At 35.3% G+C, this 21,348-nt stretch overlaps 2 protein-coding genes across 2 annotated transcripts; one reads left to right on the top strand and one right to left on the bottom strand.

Annotated features, from left to right (window-relative positions):
* Positions 1-4,681: 4,681 nt before the first annotated feature.
* stmn1b (stathmin 1b) lies at positions 4,682-7,538 on the bottom strand. Its single transcript, XM_030156963.1, has 5 exons — positions 7,448-7,538; positions 6,222-6,265; positions 5,526-5,698; positions 5,223-5,414; positions 4,682-5,122 (listed from the first exon to the last, which is right to left on the bottom strand). Exons 2-5 carry the CDS (start codon positions 6,235-6,237, stop codon positions 5,063-5,065), a joined length of 441 nt encoding a protein of 146 aa, XP_030012823.1. The 5' UTR covers positions 6,238-6,265; positions 7,448-7,538; the 3' UTR covers positions 4,682-5,062.
* Positions 7,539-11,139: 3,601 nt separating this feature from the next.
* On the top strand, positions 11,140-18,032 carry serinc2l (serine incorporator 2, like). The gene is made up of 10 exons (XM_030157393.1): positions 11,140-11,253; positions 12,017-12,178; positions 12,477-12,664; positions 12,850-12,929; positions 13,080-13,217; positions 13,321-13,490; positions 14,031-14,121; positions 15,101-15,251; positions 15,349-15,558; positions 16,311-18,032. The coding sequence occupies exons 1-10, from the start codon at positions 11,215-11,217 to the stop codon at positions 16,447-16,449; spliced, it is 1,368 nt and encodes a 455-aa protein (XP_030013253.1). The 5' UTR covers positions 11,140-11,214; the 3' UTR covers positions 16,450-18,032.
* Positions 18,033-21,348: the final 3,316 nt, after the last annotated feature.

Here is a 21,348-nt window from a genome sequence, read left to right as displayed (position 1 = left end):
AATAATAACCAATAATAGAATAATAGTTAATAGTTGACTATATAAAATGTCAAAGATATATATCATATCTAAGAGGAAAGAAATTTGCACCAAACATGACATTTGTAGCCAACTATTGTGCTACATTACTAGACTTTTTCCTGAGATGCATCACAGATTGTGACATGATCAGACATTTTCAGGGATTGCTTCCAAATGGTCGTTATAATCCCAACTGATTCTCTTTTGGTTATTAACCCATAAAGGTCCAGTGTTATTTTTCTGTCAGTTTCCAAATGAAATTTTCTCTCTATTTAACCTTTCTTAAACAATTTATCACTATTTATTATAATATTATCCTCTGTATTTTGCATTTCTTCAATAAAAATCAAGTATTTTCCCAAATGTAATTGACTGATCATGTAGATATTCATAAAAGCTCAGATTAAAGTTAATTGTCATAATATCAGAAACAGAAAAATGAAGAAAATGTGACTTTTTCCAACAAAGTCCCTCATTAACTGAACATAAACCAAGTGTCTCCATCCACTGTCATTGATCCAACTCCATGGGTTTTACTGGTGAATCAATGCTGTAGAAGATGACAGTGTTTCCATGGTAACTACAGCACGTCTGAACATCCAAATGGATCATATCTGATGACCATGAAAAGATGAATAACTGTATTTTGCACCAATTATTGACATGGATTGATAGGTTTAATGGATCAGAAGTTATTAAACATTTTATATTAGTAGATGATTGTGGTCACCAGTGGTCTTTATGGGTTAAAACAAATGATTTCCCTGGTAAACAAGTGCTCAAATCAGTTTTATGGCCTCTTGTCTTTCCCTAGTTCAGATGCCCAGTGACAATGTTTCCTTTGTTGGACTCAGTGTTACTGAAAGATGTGCATTGTTGGCTGATTCAAACCATCCTACTCAGTGTATATTCTCAACAGTGATGCATTCAGAGTGTGGATAACACTGAATATGTTTTGGTGCTCTGGGTATTTTTCCGCTCTATGATGATGTGTGTTACCCTGAATATTTCACTAAAACAAATATATTAGTCATTGTTATTTTGTAATCCTAATATCAACGTAAAGGGCAACTTGTTCATAATCATCTCACTGCAGTTTTAAATCATGTGATATATAATAGTGACAAATGTCCATAATATGAACAACATTATAGTAAAAGTGGGATCATGAGTGAGATTTTAACATCCAACACAAGCTGAGGAGCGGTCTGGGAATGCATGTAGCCTCTGTCTCATGTGTTTTCAGACGGAGGAGGAACAGCACACTGTGGGACAAATATGTGCCGTTGACCAAACAATTTCCTCCATTTGACAAAGACGGGACTGTCCGTCAGCCTCGCACATCAGGATAACACTGAACAATTGTGTGTAAATGTGTATCACGCTTAAACAAACATCATTATACTTTAGCACCTGGCAAAATAATACTGACAAACAGTGCGGGTACTTCTCACTGACAGTCCAATCTTTGTGTTGTTATTGATTTCTAGACTTGCAGTGCACTTCAAAAGCCAATACTGTCAAAAATAACTAAATAAATAAAAGTCTGACTTTAACCCTTAATCATCTAGAACAGGGGTGTCAAACTCATTTTAGGTCAGGGGCCACATTCACCCCAGTATGATCTCAAGTGGGCCGGACCAGTACAATAATAACTGAAAAAAGTAAAATGACAGTATGAAAATGTTTACATCTGCAAAGTTTCCTTAGAAATCTGAAAAACATGAACATCTTTAAATTAAAATTAAGAAAAACAAGTGCAATTTGAACTTTATTCTGCCTCAATATATCATTTACACATGTGTGTTACAACTTACATTACAATTACAAATACACAAAACATACAGTACCAGGTATAATATTGGTAAAATTGCACTTACTTCTCTTCAGACATTTCATGTTGTTCATATTTGTTCAGGTTATTCACATTTTTTGTAAAAGGATAGTTTGTTAATGTAAACATTTTCATGTAATTTTTACCTTTTTTTTTCACTAAAACAAAGATAAAGTCTGCAGTTGTCATTATTTATAAGTTATTATGACACTATTTTACTGGTCTGACCCAAAAGATATCTAATTGGTCTGTATGTGGAACCTGAATTAAAATGATTTTTACACCATTGATTGTTAATTGTAATTTTTGCATTTCACTAATTCATCCTGCGGGCCGAATTAGACCCTCTGGCGGGCCGGATTTGGCCCCCGGGCCGCATGTTTGACACCTGTGATCTAGAACTATGTTTGTGGCAAGTTTAGAATGGTTTTCTCACTACATTTAACTTCTCCTCAGTGATTCATGACTGTTTATTATAATATTGTCTTCTGCATTTTGCATGTTTCAGTGAAAATCAGGTATTTTCCTATATTTTATTTACTGATCATGTAGATGTAATAGTCAGTTATAATCATAAAGGCTCAGAGTAAATTTAAAGGTCAGTATATCAGAACAGAGAAAACTGATGAATATATTACTCTTATTATTATTAATATCATTAGTTTTTACAGCAGAAAAAAAATTCAGCAAATACATAATTTACTTAACATTAAAAAAAAGCATCTACAACAGCTGCCATTTGTCAAACTACATGGGTTTTATTTGTGAATGATGTTGCAGAGGATGATAATTGTATATCTATGTTCACTATGGAGCCTCTGTTTGTCCAAAAAAAAAGCACACTTGATTCTGCCAAAAAGCTGAGAACCTGCATTTCACCTGAATTTTGACATGCACTGATAGGATTAGTGCTTTAAAGTCATTAGACATTTTAGTCGTTGGGTGTTTGGTTTTTTACTGTTTAAAATGCATTTAAATAGATAGTATTTATTTCTTTAAAGTACAAAGTAACATCAATTCATGCAGTAGCAGTAGAAAAACACATATCCACTTATATAGAAAAACAACAAACAATAGGTTTTGATTTAACCTTTTCATGCATGAATTATGAGAACCTTAATGGATCAAAACACAGTAATGTCCCATCAGAGAGCGAACTTTAATTGATTGCCATTCCAACATTTATTTCAATATAAAGTAGCTACTTGTTTTGGATAATCACTTATGGTCCAACTAAAGCAAAAATATATTTAAAAGTAAAAATGTGGGTCAAATTGTCTCTACAATGTCCCTTCAGATAGATTTTGAATACCGTGTTTTGACCCTAATCAAGATATTTTTCCTGAGTGTTTTTATTCCTCTTTAGGCATGAAAAAACCAATACGACTGAAAATTTTTTTATATGAACCTATATTTCATGGAGTTGCAAAAATATCCACTCAGCTGGACATCATGCATTTAATTTTTGAAACAAAGAAACATGTATTTACTGATACACTGTTTAAAAACTATGAAATAATTTTTTAAATGCTGCTAATCTGGTGTTTTGTCACATTTTAACATACTCTAATATTAGTTATTCACTTTATGGAGATAATATGCAAAAAAAAAAAAAAACTTTCTGTTTAAGAAAAATGGCTAATTACAGTCTTTTAACAATAACAAGCAATTGATATGCACTCAAACATGTTACTGCAGATCAGGTTGATCAAGAACAGCAAAGTAACAGTAATGGTATGAATTGCAGTGCATGGGATGATGCATAGGCGTCCACTGTGTTGGCTGATATGGAAATAAAACAATAAAATCCATGAATATACAAGAGAACAGCTGGAGAATAACTGTCCACTGTAGTGACCACAATGCATGAAAGGGTTAAAACAGTAGAGCAAATATGCACTACTGTAACACTGCAACCCTTTGCCCTTCAAAATCACAAACATTTCATTTTTATATTTAAAAATGTCCCCTGTAATAATAAATGCATATCAGGTGAAATCTGAGGTACTTGTACTTCATATTTCTACTCCACTACACGTTTGTGGCACTTGCACTTTTCTTAAATTATAATCTTTCATACACTTCCTGTCAAGTGAAAATCAGGTCATCTTGATGAACTTTTTAAAACCAATCGTGGAACTACTAGAAAATGCATTTTCACATCGATCAAAACAGGCCTGTTTTTTTCTGAGCTCATGAAAAGTCTTCTTGGACAAACTGCACATACTCACATGCAATAGTTGCTTTTTTCATTTTATAGTTTTGTCAGGTTTATTCTCCACTTGACCACTAGGTGTCAGCATTAGCCATAGAGGCATATATTAAATATGAAATAAACAAGGCCTTCACTAAATGAGGTCGTCTGCATGGAGCACGTTACTTTAAAATCTTATGCATACCTTCTACCTTTGATGTGCATTTCAGTCCCTGTTCCATAAGCACTAATGCACCCCATATCACCAGATACAACTGAACTAGGTCCTCTGCTCTTTAGACGAGAGGATTTTTCAACTTTTGATATTTCCTACGTTCTATTGTGAATAAAATATGCATAACAAGGTTTGCCAGTCATTATTTACATTTCAAGTATGTTGGAACATTTTAGAAGTGGGTTTGTATTTTTAGTACAGCTGATTCTATATATGGTACTTATTTATACTTATTCCACTACTATCCTCAAACCAACCAATCCACTACTATTACCAACTCGTCACTAGGTGTCAGCAGTAACCTACTATTACTATACTAAGCATACACCAGAACAGAAATAATGCCAAATGTTGAGTCTTTCCTGTCCCAGGTATGTCTTTTTTAATACAACTTTGAAACATGAAACACATACATTTATTATCCAAAACAAAAATTCTTTATTATTGTTACAACCATGTCATCATACAGTATATTCAAACTTACAACACAGTTGAAAACAATGCTGTGATGTATTCCAAATAGAAAATGATCCAGTTAATTACAAGAAAATGCCTCCAAAAAGAATATAGCTAATGCCTAAAAAAAATACAGTATAAGCTGCCAATGAGAAATCTAGGGGTGAAAAAAAGTCATTCTATTTCCACACCAACTCTACCAACGTGTAACTAACTTTAACAGCATAATCCAAACTAACACAACAAACAATAGTTTAGGTGTCAGTTACAAAAATAAAAGCTTATCTTTGGAAATGTAAATGTTTTGCAGACCATGAAGAAATTATTTGTCGTTTTGTTTCACTGCATCCTTGTTTTTTCTCACCTCCTCAAGCTTCTTGTCCTATTGTGTGTAGAAAACAGAGAAATTATAAGATGTCAGTAGTTTTCACTTTTACTCACATTAAAAAATAAGGTACCTTTTCATGACTTTATGAGCTTACCTTCTCCTTGAACTTCTCACTGAGAGCTGCCATCTGTGCAGCACGGTTCTCTTTGTTTGCTTCCATTTTCTGATTGAGCTTCTCTTGTGTAATCTTGCTGAAGTTACAGTTTTCCTCAATGGCCTTTTGGATCACCTCCTTCTCATGCTCACGTTTTTCAGCAAAGTGTCTCAGCACTTCAGCCTCATGGCTCTGACAAAAAACAATGTTACCCAATGTAAATTCTAAATCCATATTTTACACTTCAATATCAAACTTAACACAGGTTGTTCCTTCACAACTTAAGTGATTGCTAAACGATACCTTGCGTCTCTCCTCTGCAGCTTCAAGTTTCCTTTTAATCTCATCCAGTGATGTTTCCTTTTTCCTAAGAGGAGACAAAGGAAATTCCCCCTTGGCATCTGGAGTTGGAGGACTCAGGATAAGCTCAAATGCTTGACCTGAAGTGCGCTTGTTCAGCTCCTTTATTTGGATATCTGTAAAACACATATTTGTTAGCACTGAATAGAGCAAATTATAGCAGATCTGTTACGTGTGAGGCTGTAGGTGGAGTGGAGTCAAAAACAAAGGGTTGTATTTTTCCTTACATTGAAGAAGAAAGATGGGACAAAACAAATAGTCTTAAGTGCTGTCTCTCAGATCAGTGCTGCAACATGCTGCATCAACCACATCAAACCACTTCACTTACTGGTATATGATATAATAACATGTTTATAGTGAGTCTGCACAGTCTTCATTAAACACATATAGTGAGTCTGCACACTGTTTTCATTAAACACATAGCAACGTAGCTTTGTGTTCATTATTTTTTAGTTGACAGTTCTATTAAGTGTTAACTGTGTTTTTGTTTTACTTCTGAGGGATGTATTGAAAAATGCCTGCACTACATCCTTCTCAGGTGGAATCAATTGTGTCTTCAGTATTTTTTAATAACTTGTCTGGAATGTTATGCTTTTCAGCATCAACCCATTCAGATAACTGCTTATGAAGTTTTCCTACCTCCAGAGGTTTCCATTTCAGCAGAATTGTTGTTTTTTATGCCACTGCAAAAAAAAAAGAAAACATGAAAAGAGATTATTGTCAAGCAATGCCTCAAGAATATACACACATTTCACTTGGTTTAACTTGTTTGTCATCATTACGGATACTCCTGATGCTAACCACATATGTATACATGTATTTTTTACATTGACATTTATAAGATATAATATATGTATTTTTGCACTATTTCTATCTAGCTTGTTTATGTTTTTTAATCTTTCTTAATATATATTTAGCATTATATGGACAGCAAACAAAAATGTCATTGTACAGGGAGCATGTTTCCTCACTGTGCATATGGAAACAAATGAATCTTTAGTATAGACATAAATACACAGCAGTGGGAGCAGGAAAGTTCATTATTGTAGTTATAATCTAAGGTTATGTAATCTGCAGGTTAACAGCCAAAACATGTCATAACATGGCTGACAGGATAGGTTTTCCACCTCACTGATGCTTCAGCCTCAGTGGAGTCATTACTTTAGACGACAATGGTCTCTGTGTCCAGGTCGTGTTAATGATCAGCAGATTAAATGTTCATGGTGAAAACTCACAGCTGGAGACTACACTTGATGATAATGTAATATTATATAAAGTGGTGGTGGTGGTGGTGGTGGTGGTGGTGGGGGGGGGGGCGGGGGGATGCAAAAGAAAAGCCATGTACCTCATTAAGCACAAGTATTAAAAATAGAAATTTAAGTTGTTTTTTTTTTTGTTTGTTTGTTTTTTAATGTTAATTTCAGTTTTTAAATTTCCGTGCAAATAAAGTGAGTACACCACCACTGAGCCACTACATGCACCTAGCTTAACTAAGTGTGGATGTTAACGTTTACTTAATAGTTACATAACATCAACTTCACACATAACTTTGTAATAATTGTAAGCATTTGCTGCTTTGATACATGATAAAAGTTAAAAAATAGTAAAATATAAATGAATGCAGATATGTTTTTAATATTTTCCAAAGCTTTGTTGGAACCTTTCTGAACTGCTAATCCTCCATAATTGTTTACTGAACAGAGGCCGAGTCAACAAACTTAGTGACCCTAAATGCAACAATATTTGATGCTGAGCAGAAACCTGGTGCCTAAAAAGCTCCGTGAATCCACCTTAAACCCTTCAGCCGCTGTATTTGAGTGCTCCAAAAGCCTGGTGAAATATATGCATAAAGGCATTGTTCTCACCGTCAAGTGCTTCAGATCAGTCGACCCTCCGCCTGCTTCTTTTCTTCTCTTTCTACACCGCCAACATCTGCACCTTCGCGCAAAAACCCAGCGCCCCTGAACGTCACCGCAGACGTGGGCTTTCATTGGTCCGAATCCACCAATCACAGACGTTCTTTCAAGTTTGCGCGGTAGGAGCTCCTGCCCAAAATAACAGACACAGAGCACGTGACAGAAAAACACTGACAACCCTGTGCCTTAAACCTACCAAGACCTAGAACTATTTTTACTGGTGACTTCCAAATGAATTATCTGTATTTAACCATGACCAAGTGATTTCACCATTTATTAGATTATCTTTTGTATTGTTTTCAGTGAAAATCAGAGAGTTCCTATTTAACCCTTTCATGCATAATGGACAGCTGTTGTATTTATTTGTTTTGTATTATTTATTGGTTTATTTAATAGGGATCATGCATATTTATCCAATCCAATCCAACTTTATTTGTAAAGCACTTTAAAACAACCACAGTGGACCAAAGTGCTGTACAGAAAAATAATTAAAACCAAAATAGAAGAAAAAAGAATTTGTTGTTTTAGTTCCGTATCAGCGGACACAGTGGACACTTATGCACCATCCTATACACTGACATTCATACCATTACTGAAACTTTGCTGTTTATGCAAAGTTACATGCTAATGCTAATTGTTATTAGACTGTAATGAACAGTTTTTTGTTTTTGTTTTTTTAATAAAAGTTTTTTGTTTTTTTGTTTTTTGCATATCATCTCCATGCAGGTATGTTAAAATGTGAGAAAATATCAGGTTTAGCAGCATTAAAAATGTTTTTATTGCATAGTTTTCTCACAGTGAATCAGTAAATATATGTTTCTCTGCTTCTAAAATTAAACGTACGGTGTCCAGCTGAGAGGCCATTTTTGTAACTCCATGAAAAATAGGTTCATAAAAAAAATCAACTGCATTGTTTTTTTTGTTTTTTTCCATGCCTAAAGAGGAATAAAAACACTCAAGAAAAAAAAAAACTTGATTAAGGTTCTCATAGTTTATGCATGAAAGGGTTAATTTCCTATGTAGGTGTCAATCAATTCTCAGAGTAAATTCAAAGGTCGAAACAAGAGTATGAAAGTTGCAGAAGACAATGGTGTTTCCATGTTCACAGAAACTACAGATGCATCTACAAAATACTTCTAATGTTGCTTGAAATGCTGAGAAACTGCTGAGTTATTTCACAGAACTGATAGGATTAGTGGATCAAAAGGTTTTTTTTTAAGATCAGTCATGTTTTCTCCTTGGCTTTTGAAACCATGTGAGATGTTTGAAGGTACTATATTTATTCTATTGTTTTTATTTGATAGTGGTTTATTGTTCTTATTTACCTATTTACTTATTTGTTTATTTTTGTTTTTTTTTATTATATGGGTTTTTAATCTATTCTTGTATTTTATTCTTTTATTTGAGTTTTATTTATTCTTCTGTATAGCACTTTTTTTCTTTTTTGTACAATTTCTATGGCTTTAAATCCATTTCTGTATTTTATTCTTCTATTTTGATTTTAATTATTCTTCTGTACAACACTTTGGTCCACTGTGGTTGTTTTAAAGTGCTTTACAAATAAAGTTGGGTTGGGTTGGACTGGATTGGATCGGATTGGATCAGTTGAAGTTTTTGGGTCCTCAGGGGTTAACAAAGGCCTGCTTGTGTCCAACATGTAATTATTATGGCAGTAGAAGTAGAGTTCAAATCCAATGGTACAAGTACTTATACCAGGGGTGGGCAATTAATTTTCTTATGGGGCCACATGAGAAACTTTGACAGTTATTAAGGGCCGAATCAATGCACTTGCAGCTCTGCTCAATATACGGTATATCTCTATAAAAACAGTAAATGAAATAATACAGTGACACAATGAAAATGTGGAGCACAGAATATAACTATTTAATGAGTATTCCCAAAAACATGTCCAAAAATATGCAAAACCAGCTCCATGTTAACTTTACATTAAAAACCATAAATGCAGCTTTGTTTGCTTGCATATCTCAGTTCCTTTTCTGACTTCAGTGAAGAAGTACTTAGAAGTCCATGTCTTGTTAAAATCTTTGCATTCTTAATGAAACTTTCTTTCTTTTTTTGGCATTAGCTAACATCTTAATGGGCTGAAACTGACCAACAAACCAATAAGCTTTATTATAACCATAAGCTTTATGCTGAGTATGGAAAGTATGTGCGAAAAAATGCTAATTTAGCAGATCCTACAAAATTAAAGCTGTGCTGTTGCATTGGTTGCATCTATTACCATGATATATATTTGCGTTGACTTTTAATTTGCCAGTGACCTCATGCGGGCCGGTCAGGGTCAGCTATTGGGCCACATGTGGCCCCCAGGCCTTACTTTGCCCAGGTCTGACTTATACCTTATTAGTTATACTTTATTTATTAGGGACCATGTACAATTTAAAATATAATTGTTTCTATTCAATGCATCGTACTAGAGTCAGCATTTGACTAATTTATATCTGCAGTCCCCACCACGATGAAAATGGAAGTCAAAGTAGTCATGTTACAGTAAAACAGTCTGCTACATTAAAGAGTTGTTGCATTTTTCTGTTTTATGCTTAAGGTGGAGGATATTCTACACGTCATACATTGTTCACTGTTTAATCTGCAGAAATACATCATACTCATGTTTTAAAAATGTTAAATGCAAGACACACATATATGTAAAAAGTCATTTTTTTCATGAGCTCTGAATGATACTCATTCTCAGTTTTTGTGATAATACATTTTCCAGCCAATTGTTGCTATTGTTAAAGAGTTTATCTACCTTTAGAGGCAGACTAAACTACTTTTCTTATTGGTTCATGGGGGACATCATTTATGATTTTAAAACAGCATTTTCAGAGATTTGTATAGAAGATGCAAATAAGAGTAGCCCTAATTTACAATGACAGTGTATACTGTATGGCTAAATGGTGCTACCCAGTGTTTAAAAGAGGAATCAGCTTCATTAAAAAAAAAAAAAAGAAAACTATTGTATGTGTCAAAGCTATAGGTTGTTTGTTGTCTTGCTTTACATTACTTAGACTAGGACTTACTTATGATGATGATGATGATGATGATGATGATGATGATGATTATAATAATAATAATAATAATAATAATAATAATAATAATAATAATAATAATAATTATTATTATTATTATTATTATTATTATTACACATAGTTCTTGGGTGTTTTCTATTAATACCATTAGCTTTGGTCTTCAGTTCCATGCAGGTGCACACCATTTACAGCCCTACTAAAATGACTTATTATCCACAGTATTCTGCAGCAACCAGAGGGATCAAAGACAGCACTTGTACAATACAATAGACCCCTTTATAGGCTACCTTTCATGTTGAGAAATGCTTTAATGAACAACAGAGGGACAGATTTACAAACAATGGTACAGTTCATCATGGTACTAAAACCCTGTGCATGTGTACATGCAACAAATACACAAATAAAATTAAGAAAACAAACATAAAAAAAAATTGTAGAAATCATTATAGAAAAAAAAACATTAATAGTGTAATTAGTAAACTTTTATAACTAACTGAATAAACAAAATCTTGTATTTAAAAGAGCTGATACTCATCATAAAAACCTTTCCAAAGACTCTTATTTTGAAAGTCCGTCAAGGAAGTTCCGGTTTGGTGTTTTTCTGTTTGTTTTGGGTAAACGAAAAGCGACGGAGCGGACCACTAATCTCACCGATTAAAAGTCAAAATGGGGGCTTGTCTGGCCTTGTGCTCCTTAGCCAGTTGTGTAAGTATCTCGTTTTAATACCATTTCAATTTTAGACATGAACAGATACATGAGATACATGTTGTATTCTAAACGTCAGATTAGCTCGCTAGCTAAAATGCTTCTCGTAGGAGTTATAGTTAATGCTAATATAACCTAGCTAAATATATCTGTCACGTAACGCCTGACATTTCAGGGAAGTTGGAGTCATCACGTTGTTAATAGCAAGATAATATTATTATTTTTGAGGAAGCTGACAAAACTGGGCTCTGACACCAGGTAAACTCAAGGTAGAAACAGTTGGCCAGGTTATTACTTACACATTAAACATAGCTTAGTTTTATATTAAGATTATTCTCAAGAAAACAATATCCCTTACTCTTGCAGTTGTTTTTGGTTAAATAAACTATACTAGTAGCCAAGTCACTGTCAATATGCTTAGTAATAAAGTTGGTATTTGTTTTCTCACTGTGTAGACTGACTGAAGGCATCATAAATGTCATCATAAACAGGACATTGTGCCCTAGATTTTGTTAAACTGGAATAACGTCAGGTGTCATGAAGTCCCGTAGCTAGCTGAGTCATGCAGGATGCTCATCTGCTTGGATTCTGTACTGGAAACTAATTACCAAGATAAATTATTTACCAGTTAAGTATTTCTAATGTCAGGAGCTCTTTTCATAGTTGGTCATCTGCCTAAGCAGCAGCCTACAGGCAGTCAGTGTAATTTTTCTGATGTGTGTCCGCTGAAAGCCTGAACTTTGTCTTTTTCTTCCTATTTCAGGCCTCGTGTCTGTGTGGCTCAGCACCATGCCTCCTGTGCGGCTGCTGTCCATCCTCCAATAATTCCACCATCACACGACTGGTTTTCTCTTTCTTCTTGTTGCTGGGAACCATGGTGTCTGTCATTATGATCCTTCCAGGAATGGAAACTCAGTTACGCAAAGTGAGAACACTGCTTTTAATCACATTGTAATTAAATAGTTATTATGTTACAACATGCCATGAGCATTACACTTCAAGCATTGATTTGGATTTGCTGAAATAATGTTTGTGTTTGTTGTACATTTTGACTTTTGCATATAGGCGTGTAGTTGCTAGATGTTTAAAGAAGAGGAAGTCTAATCTTTACACAGAACATCATCATTAGCTTATCATGAATAAATGATCATACAGTTTGTCCAGTCAATACATCCAACACATCCTTAATTACAACTTGGTTTTCTCTGATTGTTTTTTTATAGATCCCGGGATTTTGTCAAGGAGGAGTTACTATACCAGGCGTTGAAAACCAAGTCAACTGTGATGTCATTGTGGGATACAAGTCTGTGTACCGCATGTGTTTTGCCATGACCTGCTTCTTCTTTCTATTCTCTGTCATCATGATTCGTGTTCGTAGCAGCCGAGATCCACGTGCAGCTATCCAGAATGGGTACATGTTTTATTTGGCTTTTAGAAGATACACTTGTTCTGGGAGGGAGGCTGACAGTGGCTATATTTACACATTCAAAAACATGTAAAACTACACTTGCATGCTAACAAATGTTTTTTATTTGCATTTGGTGTTTCTGTGTATCTGGTGTACTAATGGTGGATTTGTAACCATTTATTTTCCAGGTTCTGGTTCTTTAAGTTTCTGATCCTAGTTGGGATTACAGTGGGGGCCTTTTTCATCCCTGATGGAACATTTCACACTGGTACTAACATGCTCTGTTAAAACAGTTAACAGTCATATGTCTCTATCTTGAACAGAAACTGACTATAAAATATCAGTGACTCAGACAGTGGAGAGGTGTTTATGTTTGTGCAATTTTTGGTAATAATACTGCTTTATTTGTGTTTCACAGTGTGGTTTTACTTTGGAGCTGTGGGATCCTTTATCTTCATCCTCATTCAGCTTATTCTTCTCATTGACTTTGCCCACTCATGGAACAAAGTGTGGGTAGAAAATGCAGAAAACAGTGACAACAAATGCTGGTTTGCAGGTACTGTATTCACTTAAAGTACATGTTTTTCCTTTTTTCTTTACCAAGGATGATTTCGTTTTTTCTTTTCTATCATGATATAATATGTTCTTAAAATTTCTAGGCCTGCTGACTTTTACGATCCTCTATTATGCCCTGGCCATCACTGCTGTGGTGCTCTTCTATGTTTACTACACTCAGCCTGACGACTGCACTGAGCACAAAGTCTTCATCAGCCTCAATCTTATCTTCTGCATCTTTATCTCCATTCTTTCCATCTTACCCAAAATACAGGTACAGTAACACCAGTCTAAGACCATGATCATGATAAATGTCAAAAATAGAGTGAGAAAATTTTGTATTTGAGAATATTTATAGGAAGAAAATCCTGTTGCCATGATTTCACTTTTCAGCCAACTTAACATTATTTTACCTATTGTTTTTTTTATTATTATTATTTTTTATCAAAATCTTTTTTGTTTTTCAGGACATAGTGCACAGGTGTTCAGTTACAGACAAGTACAGACAAGTTGTATGCATAGACACATGTCAACATCTTAGCGCATTAAAAAAAAAGGAAGAGTAATACTAAAGAAAAGAAAAAAGAAAATAAACAAAAACAAGAAAATAATCCCCAGTCCTATTGCTAGTGAGATTTCAAATATCGGTATTAGCCTGCCATTTTACCTATTGTTTTTAAAGCCTGTCAGAGATCTGTGTGCCTTTTAATAGTTCAAGAACAAAACAAAATAAAACTATTTTCCAGTGCCTTTTCCATCTGACATAAAGTGATTATATTTTATGGAACTGTGTATTTTGTCTTATGTGTTACAGGAAGCACAGCCACACTCAGGTTTGCTTCAGGCATCACTTATCTCCCTCTACACTATGTATGTTACCTGGTCTGCAATGACTAACAATCCAGGTAAGTTTACATTTGTTTCATTACACATTTGTAGCTCTCCCGTGCTGCATTGTTTTCTTTGAATATACTGTATGTACTTGGTTTGTCTTTTTTACAGCAGTTTGATCATACTGGAGCATTATTTGTTATTCAATATAGAGATTTTTGTCAACAGTAACTTCTTCTTTGTCCTAATTTAGTCTATGTTTCTTTGGCTGTTCTTGTTTAGTAATACCCAAACATTTGTTTAAGTGCACATGTAGACAAGCTCCAATTACATACGGCTTTCAATGTGGCTCATGACCTACATAGAATTGGTTTTTACCCCTTGGCCAGAAATGGCTGAAGGGGTATTGTAATTGTTTTGTCGTCAGTCTGTCTGTCTGTTCATTCAACGATGTAATTGCATTATCCAAACAATGCACTGAGATATCTGCACCAAATTTATACTATCGATGCATCTTGGCATGGAGCAGAAGACTATTGAAAACACATCATCTTGACCTACTTTTCCAAGGTCAAAGACGTCAAATGGAGAGATGGTCCCTTTTTTGGGATGATAAGTTTGTTTGAAACAGTGTTGTGCAGTTATAATATCTGAGTACTTTCAAATATAAATATGTGTGTAATAAGTTTTACACGAAGACAATCTAATCTAAATTATAGGGGAGTAACTTTCAACAGAATCTTACACTATATTTGGCTGAGTTGCATTAAAAGTTTGCAGAATGTTATATTTCTTTTCTGTGCAAACAGTTAAGTGAACTTCCTCTCTCTGAGGTTAGATGAATGTTGTAATGCATGCACACCACATCAAATTTGTACATCATGATGACAAATAAAAAGGCTTCTTTCTGTAGGAAAAATAAACAACTTAACATATTTTTAGGTTGATAGTTAGAATCTAATAGGAACAATGGGACTGCTTTTCACTTTGTGACATACTCTTACTTTTGTGTGGTGAAATGTCTAATGGTATTTGTGTGTACCTGTGTCTTAGATCGGAAGTGTAACCCCAGCCTGTTGAGTTTGGTGTCAAACGTCAGTGTCACTGAACCATCTGGGGACAGTAACCCAGGACAGGTGCAGTGGTGGGACGCTCAGGGCATCGTTGGATTGATCATCTTCCTTTTCTGTACACTCTATGCCAGGTAAGTCTGGCCGTGCTCACACTGTCACTGATGATATTTTCTGTGAGTTTTGAGGGGATTCATTTATATTTCTAAAACTTCACTGTTTCTCCCCTAGTATCCGTTCGTCCAGTAACACCCAAGTAAATAAGCTGATGCAGACAGAGGAAGGCAAAGGGTCAGGTGGTGAGGGTGTCGTTGGAGAGGATGGCATACTAAGGGCTGTGGACAACGAAGAAGACGGAGTCACATACAGCTACTCCTTTTTCCACTTTCACCTCTGTCTGGCCTCTCTGTACATTATGATGACTCTCACCAACTGGTACCAGTAAGTTTCTCTCATCAACAGAATTTTGATGTGAACTCAAAAGATGTACAGATAAACCTACTGTGATGGGAGGGAAACTGCAAGATTTGCCTGTCCTTAATTTTATGAGAAAAAGAGGGTTTTGCTCATCCTTACAAACTATGAATATCCTCTTTAGACCCAGGAAAGAAAAATGTTGTAAATCTATGAAACTCTTGTCTCCTGCAGAGAACAAAAATCCATTGTTCGGTGTCAGGAGAATATTGGGCCTTAAAATGTCCTAAATGTAATTTGAAATGTCTTAAAAATTGAATGGATTATGAAGATGACTTTTTTTTTTTTTTTTAAGTTAGGGGGAAATTGGCCTCGATCAGGCTGTAACAATGCAAAACAACTGGGCTGATGTGGCATTTTCTTTTATAAAAAAAATGTGCCTCTTGAAGTTGTAGCTATTTGTTAAAATCACTTTCCATTTTATATATGCCTATGTAAGTTCACATAAAGTCTGATTTGGCTTGAGAACAAAACAGTGAAGTTGATGAAAGAAAAAGCATAGACTATTTGTACAAATTCAGTGGGCAAAGAATATACACACTCTGACCATTGTAGGACTCTACTATGTCCACCAGAGGGCAGACCATTTCCCCTTTAAGTTCTTAAGTCACTGTACACAACTTGAAGGTTCTCAAAATCACCTAACTTTAGAAAAGCTGTGGTTGGTGACATGCTGTACGTGCAGACAATGTATGTTTCCTTTTTTTTTCTGCCTTTAGACCGGACACCTCCACCCAGGCCATGCGGAGCAGTATGCCAGCTGTTTGGGTGAAGATGAGCTCCAGCTGGCTGGGCCTGGGGCTCTACCTCTGGACCCTCATCGCCCCTCTTATCTTTCCTGACAGGGATTTCAGCTGAGCAGGTCCCGTGTTTTGGCTGCATTTGTTTTATTTTTGTCCTGTTTTTTTGCTGCCAGGTACATTTGACAAATATGAAGGATGTTATAAAGGGAATAGTGTGAGTATTATAGTGGGAATACATTTCTTTTCTGTTTATTCCTCTTTCAGTAATTGCCTCTGCTGTTGTGTTTCTTGTTTTACTCTTTTAGTATGTTTGTGAGTGACAATGAGTCTGAACATTTTTAACATGTAAGTGTACTTTTTATTCACCTGGTTGAACATAGTTATAAATACAAAACATGTTTTTGCCAATGTGGGCTACTCCCCAACCAGTACATGAGCTCCATGATATTTTTGCTGGATTTTAGTTAGTAGAGTATCACCAAAACTCAGCAACAAGGCACTTTCTCAATACCTCAGATGTTACAGACTCCAATAACATCAGACGTCTCTGATTGGCTCTGTCTGGGATTCCCTGATTCGCTGGAACATTTTAGTGCTGAGGGCAACGAGGGCAGTCTGTTTAGGAGCCCCAGAGAGAGGTGAGTGTGAGAGTTAGATAAGACTCGCATGACACGCCCTACACATCATAGCAGGGCTTCCTCTTTGCTGCTAGGCTGTATGCAAATCCATGCCATTGCACCTTTAGCCAGAAAGTACTTTTAGACCACCAGTCTAATCTCAGCTCCTGCTTGGCTACTCCAACCTAAGGTAATTTATCTGCGGTGCTATACCTTTCCATGTCTGACTGTGTTTGGTCTTGTACAAGCCACGGGCAACAATCTGTACCTGTAGGGCCGTCTGTTTGCAGCAGGAGACATGTATTGATCCTTAGCACTCAGCATCATGCATTTTGCAGTTCTATGGTTCAGGAGGTGACAGCGTCAACGACAGTTTGCCTGTGCTCTCACAAATCCAGTTTATTTGGTGTTGTGACAAGAAAAAAGGGAATTTTAAATGTTGCAACTTGCAAAACAATAATGTTGCATTTCAGAAATGATAAATTGCTGTTAAACCGTATTGACTTTAATAGATATATTGATGGTTGTAATGGTGGTACAGTAATAATATGCATTGTACTGTAGTTACCTCAGTTGCAATATGAATTGAAAGGAAAATCAGTATATTTTGTATGTGAACATTGTTTTTAGTTCAATCCTTATGTTGATGTTATGCGCTTCTCATACATTTCAATACCCAAACACATCACTTTGATATCTCGTTTTCCCTGAATATAAGTATTGTGAATGGAGTTCTTAAAAGTGCTGTGACAAATTGACAACTTTTTACAGTTTTTTTTTTTATTTTTTGTTTAACATGAATGTGTTGTGCATTTGACATTATCATCCTAGGTAGATAATCAAGGCAAAACTGCCAGTGTTAGATCATAATGGTATATTTCAGAACACTCTTAAGTGCCTTTTTGTAGTCCTGCATTTCAGAATGAATTGTAACTAACTGCTGATGTTTGCTTATTGTAACTTGCCTTACATTTGGTGGTGAGTCATTCATTGCATGCCATCAAGTACTGGCCTATGACATGAACTAACGTTGTATTTAATATAAAAGCACTGTTTTTAATAAAGACAAATCTTTCACTCAGTCACTGTGTTGAAAGTTGCTTAGTTGTAATATAAAGTATGCCATACTGTAGTGATCTAAAATAAGAAGGTATAGAAGTATCAAAATATTTCATAAAAACATGAGAAAAGCGCTAGTATTTGTTTGCATTTCAATACACTGATTTGCTACGGTGGACTGATTAATGTAAAGGTGGGTCAACATGATAGGCGTTGTAGGTGTCTCGTGGTTGTTATTTTCTGTACTCAGACTCTTTATCTGTAATAGGTCTCCACGGTACATGGAGTAATAGTACTGCAGGATTTAGGTCATGGGGTACCAGCGTTGGGGACTAAGGTGGAGCTGATAAGAGCCATCACATTCTGGGCTCACGGTGAAGCATCAGCTGTGGATGCCAGGCTTACAAAAACAATGACTGACTATGCAGACTACATACCTGACACATTGTTATGATGCAAGAACTTTTTGTGTGATGGATTGTCTTTGTATCTGGCACACTTCCTTACACCGTGTTGTGTTTCCCTTCTCTTTTTTCTGACACAGTCACATCACCCACTTTTGTTTTGTTCCTTTGTGTTTCCTCTGAATGTTTACCCTGTCATTTAACTTCCTGTGCTAGGAAACCAAACTGAAAGCACACACACATCCACCAAATAGTAATTACAGTATACTTTAGCTTTGACAAGATTAGATTTTACCTCCTTGCCCAACTGTACATTTAAGCAACCAATTTAAGCAATTTAAGTGCGTCTAAACCTGAAAGCACTGGCACACAGAGTACAGTGTGCCAGCACTCGCAGACTCTGCTGTGTTATTTCCTTCTTCTCTGGCTGGCAGACAGAGCCTGTTGGTTTTGGCTGCTACAGTCACTCAAACCAGTTGGCAATGTCTGGATCTGTTCAGGACACACTACCTCCTGTCAACTCCCACCCTCCCACTACACCACCCCTCGTTCAGCCTATCGATGACAGACCTGAGTTGATAAATAGTATCATGAATTGCGTTAAGAAAAAAAAAATCATTCACGTGTAGAAAACTTCTTGGAGAGCCCAGACTTCCGCAAAAGGCCACTAGTTCAGTCCTTTTCTCATTCTACAATGTTGTGTAATTAGAAACAAATATCTTACAAAATTAAAAGCTTTTCATCATTTTAGTCTCTTGGTTGGTGCGACTGTGTGTTACCGTGGTAACAATGATCTTCTCGGCTCCATCCCTTGTTGTGGACCTGCTATAGGGGTTCATGCCCAATGCAAAGCTGCAAAGTTCCATGAAAATCCGTTTTTATGTGTCAGTTTTAACTCTGCTAACAGATAAGCAGGAGTGGTCACCTAACCTCTTCATGGAAGTAATTAAAAGTTCCTAAGATTAGAGTGAAGATCCCAGAAGAGATGCACTGACAAATACAGATTTTTGATTTTTTTATTTAAGAACAGCAGAATACAGCAACAGCACCAAAAAAATATTGTGAATTTTAATGTGAAAATTACATCATCACAGTCATTTCAGGCGCAACATTCTGTATTTATTAATAAATAAATTAGAATTTATTGACCTCACAGAACATTTAGAAGTTATGATGATGAATCTATAGAACATAGGTGTCAAACATGCGACCTGGGGGCCAAATCTGGCCTGCCAAAGCGTCCAGTCCGGCCCTTGGGATCAATTTGTGAAATGCAAAAATTACACTAAAATATTAATCCTTTTAGTTCAGGTTCCATATTCAGACTAATTCAATCTCAAGTGGGTCAGACCAGTAAAATACTATCATAGTAACATATAAATAATGACAACTCCAATTTTTTATTTTTAGTAAATGTAAATATTTTCATGCATTTACACTAAAACAAAGTATAATTTCACAAAAAATGTGAATTACCTGAACAAATATGAACAACCTGAAATGTTTTAAGAGAAGTAAATACAATTTTAACAATATTCTGCTTGTTACTAAATGTTTTTGTGTATTTGTAGATCCACTGTGATCTGTAAGTTATAATGAACATGTGTAAATGATAAACTGAGGCAGAATATTGTTAAAATTACACTTATTTTTTCAGTTTGTTCATGTTATTCACATTGTCTGAAAGGATAGTTTGTAGATGTAAACCTTCTCATAATGTAAATTTACTTTTTCGCTCTTAAACATAGAGGAAAGTTTGGAGTTGACATTATTTATATATTATTATTTTACTGGTTCGGCCCACTGCAGATCAAATTTAGCTGAATGTGGCCCCTGAACTAAAATGAGTTTGACACCCCTGCTATAGAATGAATGAAACACACCAGGACAAAAGCCTTTATAAGAGTAGCTCCTTCTTGAATCAACTCAACAAGTACAAAAAATAGTATTTGTCAAAGTACTGTTTGATTGTATGTGGTTCTGTTGCACTGATAATATTTACATTATCAAAATACTTTTTACATAGACTTTAAGAAACATTTGAGAAAAGTAAATATTATGCACGGTAAATTATATAATAACACCCACACAACCCACTCACTATTTAACTAAAAGAAAACAACAGCATTGATGCAAATTGTGAAAGATGCCGTTAAAAATACTTAATAAACACATAAAATGTCCAACCAGCTGTTTCTTCACTCAGCTTTCTATTGGAGCTCAGAAGGTGTATGTTGTATCGACTGGAAGTTCTGTCTTGTCTCTTTGTAGTCGTCCAGTGCACACTGGTCTGACACATGGCTTTACTTCACAGGTCAGGCATCCATGGGGGGGGGGACTATTAAGTCTTGTGCAATTGCCCATGTAGAGGACACAGCCAGAGCCTTTGTTAAGTAAAAGTACTAATTGTACACAGAAAATCAACCACGACAAGTAAAAGTTATGCAATCAAAACTATACTTAACTCTTTAAGACTTAGAAGTACTTCTGTGGGAAAGCTGTACTTTAATGTGTTAGACGACCAAATGGAATTCACTCTACACTGAAACTTTCCTAAGTAATCTATTATAATTGTTATAATTTGTTATTAGATTATCTTCTGTAGTTTTCAGTTAAAACCAGGTATTTTCCTTTATTTAATTTCCTGATCATGTTAATGGATGAATGGATGTAAATGTTCATAAAAACTCAGAGTAAATGCATTGAGTAATATATCAAAACAGACAAAACTTAAAGGAGTGATATTTAGCTTTTTTTTTTTTTTTTTTTTTAAATGGAATTATGCATTTTAAAACATTTCCCTGTGGTCTACATAAACTGTAAATGCTATGCTTGGGTCTGAATTCTTCATTAATTCAACTCCACAGGTCCATCTTCAACCCTATTTCTGAGCAATGACACCAGAAAGGTCATTTTGAGCGCTGGCCCTTTAAA

This window comes from Sphaeramia orbicularis, chromosome 16, assembly GCF_902148855.1.
Source record: "Sphaeramia orbicularis chromosome 16, fSphaOr1.1, whole genome shotgun sequence".
NCBI classification, from domain to species: Eukaryota; Metazoa; Chordata; class Actinopteri; order Kurtiformes; family Apogonidae; genus Sphaeramia; species Sphaeramia orbicularis.
Note: the sequence above shows the minus strand (reverse complement) of the source record. Positions and strands in the feature narration are given on the sequence as shown.

Bases quoted from the DNA above. Each gene is read 5' to 3' on its own strand.
- stmn1b (XM_030156963.1), bottom strand. The intron at 5,415-5,525 runs GTATCGTTTAGC...GTTTTTTGTCAG, and splicing joins CTGCAGAGGAGAGACGCAAG to AGCCATGAGGCTGAAGTGCT. The intron at 5,123-5,222 runs GTAAGCTCATAA...TACACACAATAG, and splicing joins GTGAGAAGTTCAAGGAGAAG to GACAAGAAGCTTGAGGAGGT.
- serinc2l (XM_030157393.1), top strand. From the start codon at position 11,215: ATGGGGGCTTGTCTGGCCTTGTGCTCCTTAGCCAGTTGT. The intron at 11,254-12,016 runs GTAAGTATCTCG...TTCCTATTTCAG, and splicing joins TGTGCTCCTTAGCCAGTTGT to GCCTCGTGTCTGTGTGGCTC. The intron at 14,122-15,100 runs GTAAGTTTACAT...CCTGTGTCTTAG, and splicing joins TGCAATGACTAACAATCCAG to ATCGGAAGTGTAACCCCAGC.